This window comes from Pogona vitticeps, chromosome 4 (genome assembly GCF_051106095.1).
Source record: "Pogona vitticeps strain Pit_001003342236 chromosome 4, PviZW2.1, whole genome shotgun sequence".
Lineage (NCBI taxonomy): Eukaryota > Metazoa > Chordata > Lepidosauria > Squamata > Agamidae > Pogona > Pogona vitticeps.
Window position 1 is genome coordinate 87,686,628 of NC_135786.1, and position 8,721 is coordinate 87,695,348.

The following is an 8,721-nucleotide window of genomic DNA, read 5'->3' on the forward strand; positions in this document are numbered from 1 at the left end:
TTAATATCTAATGATAACTAAAACCTCCAAATGTTTTAGGTAAAGGTAAAGGTTCCCCTTGACAATTTTTGTCCAGTCGTGTTCGACTCTAGGGAGCGGTGCTCATCCCCGTTTCCAAGCCATAGAGCCAGCGTTTTGCCCAAAGACAAACTTCTGTGGTCACATGGCCAGTGCGACTTAGACACGGAACGCTGCTACCTTCCAACCGAGGTGGTCCCTATTTATCTACTTGCATTTGCATGCTTTTGAACCATTAGGTTGGCGGGAGCTGGGACAAGCGATGGGCTCTCACTCCGTCGGGTGGATTCGATCTTACGACTGCTTGGTCTTCTGACCCTGCAGCACAGGCTTCTGCGGTTTAGCCCGCAGCGCCACCATGTCCCCATCCAAATGATTTAGGAGCCCGCCATATGGAAGACTGCCTACACCTGCATGAACCTCCCTAGGATATAGGGTTGGCCACAAATATTTTGCCCAGGGATCTGTCACTAAGAGTCCATTGTTCTTAAGGGCTGTCAAGTCGGAAATGACTTGCAGTGACCCCGCTAGGGCTTTCAAGATAAGTGAGGTATTTAAGGAATAGTTTTACCTGTTCCACCCGTCCAGGGAGTTTGTATGGCAGAACTGGAATTCGAACCCAAGTCTCCTGAGTCTTAGTAGGTAACTCTATACACTACACCACACTGGATATCCACCTTATTTTATAGGCTGTATTTTAAACTAGTGCATTTTGATGGCTTGTTGTTGTTGAAATAAAAATCTTCTGATATTTTAGTCAATTGTATTTTTATTTCTATTAACTCATGTTTCCTAGTTTGTAGAGTGCTTTGAAAAAGCTTTCGATTGAAAGGTGGTCCTGAAATATTTTAAATACATAATGAAAGAAGTTATACCTGGGACCTGAAACGGAAAACAGACTAGTAAGAGCTAAGAGATGCAGTGTTCTGAACCCTTAAACACTCTTTTGGCTTCCCCAGATAACTGTACCCTAAGACTGACATCGTTAATGTAAACATATTTCTTGGGTGAAGAACTGCAAACACTGTCATTTGAGACGCAGAAAGCCACTTCAAACAAACACCTGGTGAGAACAAACAGAATGGAATGGAGGACAGACTTTTCAGCAGAAACAATAGCTCCAGGTCAGCCTAGGTAAGTATTCAAGACAGCAAGGAGCTTTCGCTCCCCTCAAGCAAAACAAATACCTGGCTTCACTGGAATACAATTTCAATGGAAAAATGTGAAATTATCGCCCTCTACTGGAACCTCAAAAACAACAAACTTGGAAAAGGAACATGTTCCTTGACTCGTCTCAATCGGTCTCTGGATGTTGTGTTTTAATAGGAAATTACAGTTATTGATTGCGTTGTACCACCACCAGGTCAGAAGAACATGGGGCAATACTCTCTGATCAATTCTGCTATTGCTGCTTTAAAGTATGTATAAAAAAAATGAGAAATAAAGGCAAAAAAAACACTTCCCATAAGGGAAGGTCATAAGCCCTGGAAAATTCCTCAAATGTTCCTTAAACGGCCCCTGAAAATAATATTTCAGTGTAATTACATGCTACTCATTGTATATTATTTCTTACACATAAAAATCAACCATGTAAAGACTAGGTTTGTAATTATTGGCTTCGGCATTGTCACAGTATGGTACTTGGCAAGGGCGAGAAATGTCCAGGGTGGAAGAGCTGCACTTGGTGATCCCTGAACCTGAATCCAAAGGGGCTGCATGTGGCTATTGCTGCACTGCTAGCATTCGACAGAACGGCAGGAAACTACCTTGTTCCCCTCGCTCCAGAATTTTCTGGGAAAACAAAGTGTGCAGAGAATTTGGTAGCAGCAACTAGAGAGGGGCCACAAACCACAGGAAAGGGACTGTATGAGGCCTGCAGGTTGGGTGTTGCCCATCTCTGATGTAGCAGCGAGGGAGATGAACCAAAGACTTCCTAGACAAAGTACTGAGGAGGACCTTAAAGGAGATAAGGGAGAAGAGGAGGCAGAAAGACACCGTTGGGGCTGCCTTTTTCAACTCTACCTGGCGATGGTAGGAGGATTGAACCAGCAGAGACTGGTGCATGCAAAGAACTGGTTCCATCAATGAGCATGGACAGCAACAATATCCAGAACACAGCATGGTGTGTGTGAATGAGAAAAGAACTGAATGAGAAAAGAAGCTGATTGTGGCTTCTTACTGAGGCCTGAAAGAACACAAGGATCTGTGTTATTTACTGCACTCATTGTTTCCTGCTCTGTGAGAACATCTGTTGTTTGGAGAGAGCAAGCAGTTGGCAGTTTTGTGGAAGCCAGGGCTCCCCATCAGCTGTTCACGTCAGGCCACTTTTATCTTTCCTCCTTTTACCATACGCCATGTGCTACATCAAGGAGCGGCACCTCTTTCACATGCATCAATGTAGCATTCCCACTTCATCTTTATCAGCCCCAGATAAAGGAGGGGTGCAATACTCATGCCAACAGACAGGCATGTCGTAGCAGGACAAGAGGGCAGAATTTTCAGCTGCTAAAATGTCACAGATATTAATTTTGTGTGTCATCAGAATGATACACAAAATTAAAGGTTAAAATGAAAGGTTAAAAAAATAGTGCAATGTAAAGCTATTTAAAATTAACTGATGGATGTTCAAAAAGAAACAATTCCTTTTAAAAAGTATGAGTTTCCCTGCATTTACAATAACATTGTGTAGTCAATAAATTTTCAATGATTTTTTTTTTGTCTAAACCTGGAATGACTGGAGGAGTACGTTGCAATGTAGTTGCACCCTAAGTAAGATGAAAAGAGCAGTTCCCATTATTTTGGTGGGACAAGCTGGTCAGAGCTTAATTTAAGACCTACTGATTTCAGTGGGGACTGTATACAATTGATCTGTTATGGATCCAACTACTAATTTATACAGAGGTACATAGACAATTGACATGTAACACTACTTACTAGTCTAGAGTCTTTCTGTTATATGAACTCATCTAGATTTGCAGTAAGGCTATTAGATGTCTTTTCAAACATATAGTTTTATTTCAGTGACTTATTTACAAACTTTACAGACATGTCAAAATAGTGTCACTATTGTCACAATACATTGCTTACCCTCCCCACTAAAAATACAATTGCTTGATTTGTAGAAACCACACAAAACCTTCTGTCATGACAGTAACTTAGAAAGCAAGTCAAAGATTTATCAGTCTCACAGATGAACCGTGAAGTTTCACAGTCTGTATGAGCACAAATATTTACCACAATATTCTAAGAAGGCATGTTTTAAAATAAAAAGGTTTCTAACTAAAATTTCTTAGGTTCCAAGTAGGTAAGACATCCATAATACCAATTATTCCAGAATTTTCAGTACAATAAAATTATCATAGATGTTGCAAAATCCTTAACTGTGCTGTATTGGTTGGCAATGCTGTGCTGTTATTTTTCCTCTCTACTGCTCCAGTTACAAAAACATGGATCAGAAGATGCCCGTGTTCATTAGTGAAGTTCTAAGCAGTCAAGCGCTGTCCAAATTCATCGCTGCTTCTTTTTCTTGTTCTGTTCATCAGGATCTAGCTTTCGTTTCTTAGATGAAACAGATTCACTCTTTTCATCATCTTCAAAGAAAACAAAATTTGTCAATGCAAAAGCACAGTTAAGCTACAGATGTGAAAAACCATTTGCACACAGAAAGGGCATCAACAGGTCTGAATGACTAATGAATACAATACCAAGATAAAACCTGCCATGAAAAGGACTGACAGATTTTAGATGTTCATAAACTGAACATAGGTTAGTGATGTGATATGGCTGCAAAAAAAGGCTAATGCAATTTTAGGCTGAGTTAACCTACAGGTTTTTTTTAATGTTTTTCAATTATTTTTATACTTGATTTTTTAAAATCTTAATATATATTTAATTGTTTTTTTAAATGTGATATTTGTATTGTGTTTTTAGAATTCTTATTTTATCTGTTCTCCCCTTGAGTCCCCTATGGGGAGAAAAGTGGCAAATAAATGAATGAGTGAACAAACCATAATCTAAAAGCCAAAAGTAGACATCATTTTAGTTTCTTTTGCATTCGTTTTACAACCTGGAAAGTTATTTTTAAAGTAATTTGGTCCAATACCCCTTACAGCATTTGGGGCGTTACTGACTGACTGACTGATTGATTGGGCATATATACCATCTCATACTGCTAGAGGACTCTCTGGGTGGCTTAAAACATAATAAAGCAAGGAGCACGTTGTCTCCTCACCCAGAAATCTGGGTACAAAACATTTCTAATGTTTAAACATTTTAAAAACAGCGGCCACCATCTTTCTGGAGATTCATGTGAATGCAAGAGTAACTGCAGAAGTTGCTAAATGACAAGGTGTGGGCTGTATTTTGGTTGTGAGCTGACTGTGCCCAGTAACCCAGCCCGCACACACCTTGCACATGCCTGCATGTCAGTTAGCCACAATTAGCCATGGCAACTTCCACAATTCATCTTATATCCAACAGGATTTTGGCCAGTACTGTATTTAAACATTTCAAACAACACTTGTTATGTTACTCGTGATAATGTATTAGGGAGGAATTAAAAATATATGCTCAAATACTGTACTTTGCCTTTCTCCTCCCCTGTGAAAGAAAAGTGAGAATTCTCTTGAGAATTATACAGAAATATGGGGGAATAAAAAGTAAATGTGCCTGTGTGAGAAAAGGGGTGGAAAAGCAACACCTTCCGCCCAAGTGCCATCCCCGCTACCTTGGAGAGGGGAGGGAGCCCAAACCACCACAGCAGTGGAGACAGAAAAGGAAGCAAAGGAGAAGCTCCCCGTTGGAAAAGAAAGGGAGGAGAAAAAGGTGGGAAAACTGGAACAGGATGGGAAAGAAGAAAAAGGGGGATACTATAAATAGAGTGGGGGAGTGAGAGAAGAAAAGTGGAGAGGCCAAGGAAGTACATAGAAACAAGGAAAGAAGGACAAGTACTACTCGAGCAATGATAATAGATTTGATTAGCAGTGGTTCTTAACCTTTTTGAAAGAAACGCCCCCTTGAGCCATTGAGGAAGTTATCATCGCCCACCCCGCGGTGATGATATCTTATTTATTTATTTATTTATTTATTTATTTATTTATTTATTTATTTATTTAAGACACTTAAATCCAATGACCCCTGAAAACAAAATTCAATTCCAAGAAAATGAAATGCCCCCCAAAAGTAACATTTAATGATTTAGTTGCAAGCGAATTTTAAGACGCAAAAAGAAATATAAAAAGGGCATAAAAACAAACCGCAATGCAGAAACTAAAAATTTCAAGACGAAAACTCTGAAACTAAATTAAGATTGGGGGAAAATATATATTCATGCGCATTGTAAAAAGGCTGCAGCCATCTTCACAGGTTTGGCTTGCTCAAGCGCCCCCCTACCGCCCCCTTCTGCTCCAGCGCCCCCACGCCGCCCCTTTTCGTTCTAATGCCCCCCTGAAAAATGAAATCGCCCCCTGGGGGGCATTATTGCCCACGTTAAGAACCACTGGATTAGAGAACCCTTGGATTCAAGAGTGGGAAGAGGAGGCCAAGAGAAGGAGAAATTATCACCCTCTCAGAAAGCCCTCTTACTTGGGGGAGTGTGAGAGTGGAGTAGAAACATAAGAGAAGAGAGAACCCAAACAGAGAAAACAGAGGAGAGATAAATTGGAATGGAGACCCCCCACAGCAAAGCAGGAACACTGGGCCACGAGATGGTGGGGAACCACATCCACAGAGAAGACAGCCCAAGAAAGAGAGGGGTGGGGAGAAGACACATTGCCCCTAATGTACATGCTGTTGCCAGGGCACCCGAATGAGGTGCTGAACCAAAGGGGAAAAGATCCCAGAACTTGGGGAAGTTCAAAGTTTCTGAAGTTCATCCCATAAACTTTCCTCTCCATGTTGGAGGGGGAGGTGAAAACCGGATTGTTTTGAAACTGTTAATACAATGTTGAGTGGATATCAATTAAAAGTTGATGATTTATTTGTCGAAGGGGAGGGAACAAAAGGGTATGTGTGTAGCTGAATTCTCACAGCCTGGTATTTATTCCCCCACCCCTCCACAGCAAACATATAAAGCTGCTATCAGGTATTCTGCTTGTTAATGTGCGCTTCTTGTAAGGGGGCCTGTGATACACTGTTAGTTAATACAGTATTATGATTAGATTCAAAACTATGCCATGAAGATCACAGTCAATGGGAGGTAGGAATACAAGCTCTCAAATGGAAGAAAAATCCTAATTCTAGTACTCCTATACAAGGAACACCTACAGATTACTTTCTCTGTCCATGAAAAAAGGTGGTATTACCAGATTCCACATGTACTTGCTCTTCTTCCTCCGCTAAGGAGTTCATCTTGTTGGCGTGCCTTGGAGCATCATCACCATTATCTTCATACATATTAGACCATTTGATGGCCATATCAAGCTCAGGAGGAGGTGGTGGCTTTGATTCTTTGATAGTGTAAGTCTCAGGAGGCGGCACAGCATTGGTAGTCCATGCCTTGAATTCCTTAGGAGGCTGTTGAAAAGAGAATGTCAGATGAAAATACTGTAATACCAGAAAATCAAGTGCAGGAATCACGTCTTGTCCTACCCATTAAAAGCATGCATACAATCATTGATATGAACTGCTCCCATGTAGGAGAAGATAGTCAACTTGTAATATGTAACTGAGGCGCTGATGTGTGAATTAAGCGGTGCACTATCAATTGCGTGACAATTCAATTATGTAAATAGGTTAATCCTCCAGATGGTGATGGACCAACTCTCATCAGCCCAAGCAGCATTCCCAAAGGAAATTCTCAGCTGACAGCAGCTGAGAATTACAGTTTCCACATTCCTGCTTTAAACTTAAGCTAAGCTATTCCTTTCAAGGCAAAATGAAAAGGAAAACAACAATAAATAACATTGATTTAAGAGAAAAGTTCCACCCTCAAACCAGACATCATGGTCACACTGAAGATTTAAAAAACCAATCAAACCACATCAGCCAAGTTTTGAAACAAAATGTGGTGTTGTACCTATAACACATATACAACTTGTAGAGTAAGTAAATGGTAGATTCTTTCATGATCTGTAGATCTGAATTTGTTTCTAGTTTTTATTTGTATATTAACAGTAGTAACTTAAAATACAAAATAAAACACCATACCAGACTAAGTATGAGGATTGTCAGAAGAGTGTCAAAATATTTAACACTGCATGAAGCTATACAGAAACAAGGTGCTGCATAGATCATGCCTTTTCATAAAATACTTACTAAAAAGAGGAATTTAATCCAATTTAATCCAAACCTTGACAGTCAAAACCTTGACAGAACCTTCCAGAAAGCACAGCTGGAGGACTGCAGGAACTACAGCATACTCCAAAAAAGGTCAAGTGTCACTTAACCTTTCAAACCACAATATTCTGAATACATAGGGAGGGCCATGTTACTGTATCAGCTGTGTGGGTACAATCTGATTTTTCAAAGTTTAAAACCCTTTCAGATCAGAATCCAGACTAGGATAATGCGTTTCTTAGGCCAGTCCACAGGAAACAAAAAATGTTTCCAAGAGCAAGATGCGAAGAAAAACTCTCTCTCTCTCTCTCTCTCTCTCTCTCTCTCTCTCTCTCTCTCTCTGTGTGTGTGTGTGTCCGTCCGTCCGTCGGTCCGTAGGAGGGTCTAGCAGCAGCTGATCCGAAGGGTTGGAGGTTACACGCACAACACAACAGTCTTTCCCCCCCCCGCGCCGCCTCCGGAGCAGAACCGACCCCTGGCAGAGCCCCCCCCCAGCCCTACACCCCCCCGCCCCACCGCCTGACCTCCTCCGGAGCTCGCACGACCCGACTTTCCCAGTCGATCTCCTTGTGCAACGGGTTGTAGAGAAAGGCGGGCCGGTTGACGCTGCGGAAGAGCTCGTCGGGCCCGGGCAGGCGCGGCTTCCCCTCGGAGAGCCCCTTCCGCGGCTGCGGAGATGAGGGCTCGGCCTTCCGCTTCACGCCAGCGCCTTCCTCGCCGTCGGAATCCGAGCCGGCGCTCGAGCTGCTGTCGCTGCCATAAGCCGCGAAGAATCCCAGCGGGTCCTTCCCCTCCGCCGCGGCCATGGCGGGGGGCTGGTGCGCCGGATATACCGGCCCCGCGGAAACAGAGGCGCGCCGAGGGGAAGGTTCCGGATCGCGGCCATGTGGTGGCGGCGGCGGGGAAAGCCCTCTCTCTGGAGGTCCTGAACAAAAGTGGGGAGGCGCACTGGCACCTTTAATCCCGGCCAGCGACGTATTGCACACAAACCTCGGCTCGGAATATCCCGCTCTTCTTGGCGTGGTGCGAAACAAGTTTATTGCGACTCATTGAGAAGTCGCAGGTGATTTCCCCCCCCCCACACACACACACACACCCCAGGTCCAAAAGCTGGGAACGTTGAGATTTCCCGCCCGCCGAGCCCGTGCTTACCGTTTGCAAATCTTAATGCATTAAAACGAGTGCATTCATTAATTGCATTAATTGAAATCGCGGAGGAAAAGGGGGGGAACTGCTTTGTTATTTTGCCTTCCTTTTTTTAAAGGACCCTTTCCATGCCTTCTCAGAAGTGGCACAGTGACCTCTATCGCGATGGCTCTGCTGCCTTAAGAGATTTCACAGGGGGGGTTGCTGGATGAAGTCAGGAGGGACATTTGTAGGTCACCTTGAACTCAGTAGGGAAAGGCAGAACATACCCTGTTTCCCGGA

The 8,721-nt window shown here is 42.8% G+C and overlaps 1 protein-coding gene across 1 annotated transcript; it reads right to left on the reverse strand.

The window, feature by feature from the left end:
* Positions 1-3,009: 3,009 nt before the first annotated feature.
* Positions 3,010-8,186, reverse strand: C4H1orf52 (chromosome 4 C1orf52 homolog). Its single transcript, XM_020795080.3, has 3 exons — positions 7,818-8,186; positions 6,321-6,531; positions 3,010-3,608 (listed from the first exon to the last, which is right to left on the reverse strand). The coding sequence occupies exons 1-3, from the start codon at positions 8,097-8,099 to the stop codon at positions 3,526-3,528; spliced, it is 576 nt and encodes a 191-aa protein (XP_020650739.3). The 5' UTR covers positions 8,100-8,186; the 3' UTR covers positions 3,010-3,525.
* Between the last annotated feature and the right edge of the window lie 535 nt (positions 8,187-8,721).

Bases quoted from the DNA above. Each gene is read 5' to 3' on its own strand.
- C4H1orf52 (XM_020795080.3), bottom strand. From the start codon at position 8,099: ATGGCCGCGGCGGAGGGGAAGGACCCGCTGGGATTCTTCGCGGCTTAT. The intron at 6,532-7,817 runs GTCAGGCGGTGG...TCTTTTCAACAG, and splicing joins TCGTGCGAGCTCCGGAGGAG to CCTCCTAAGGAATTCAAGGC. The intron at 3,609-6,320 runs GTAATACCACCT...TTTTCTTTGAAG, and splicing joins GCAAGTACATGTGGAATCTG to ATGATGAAAAGAGTGAATCT.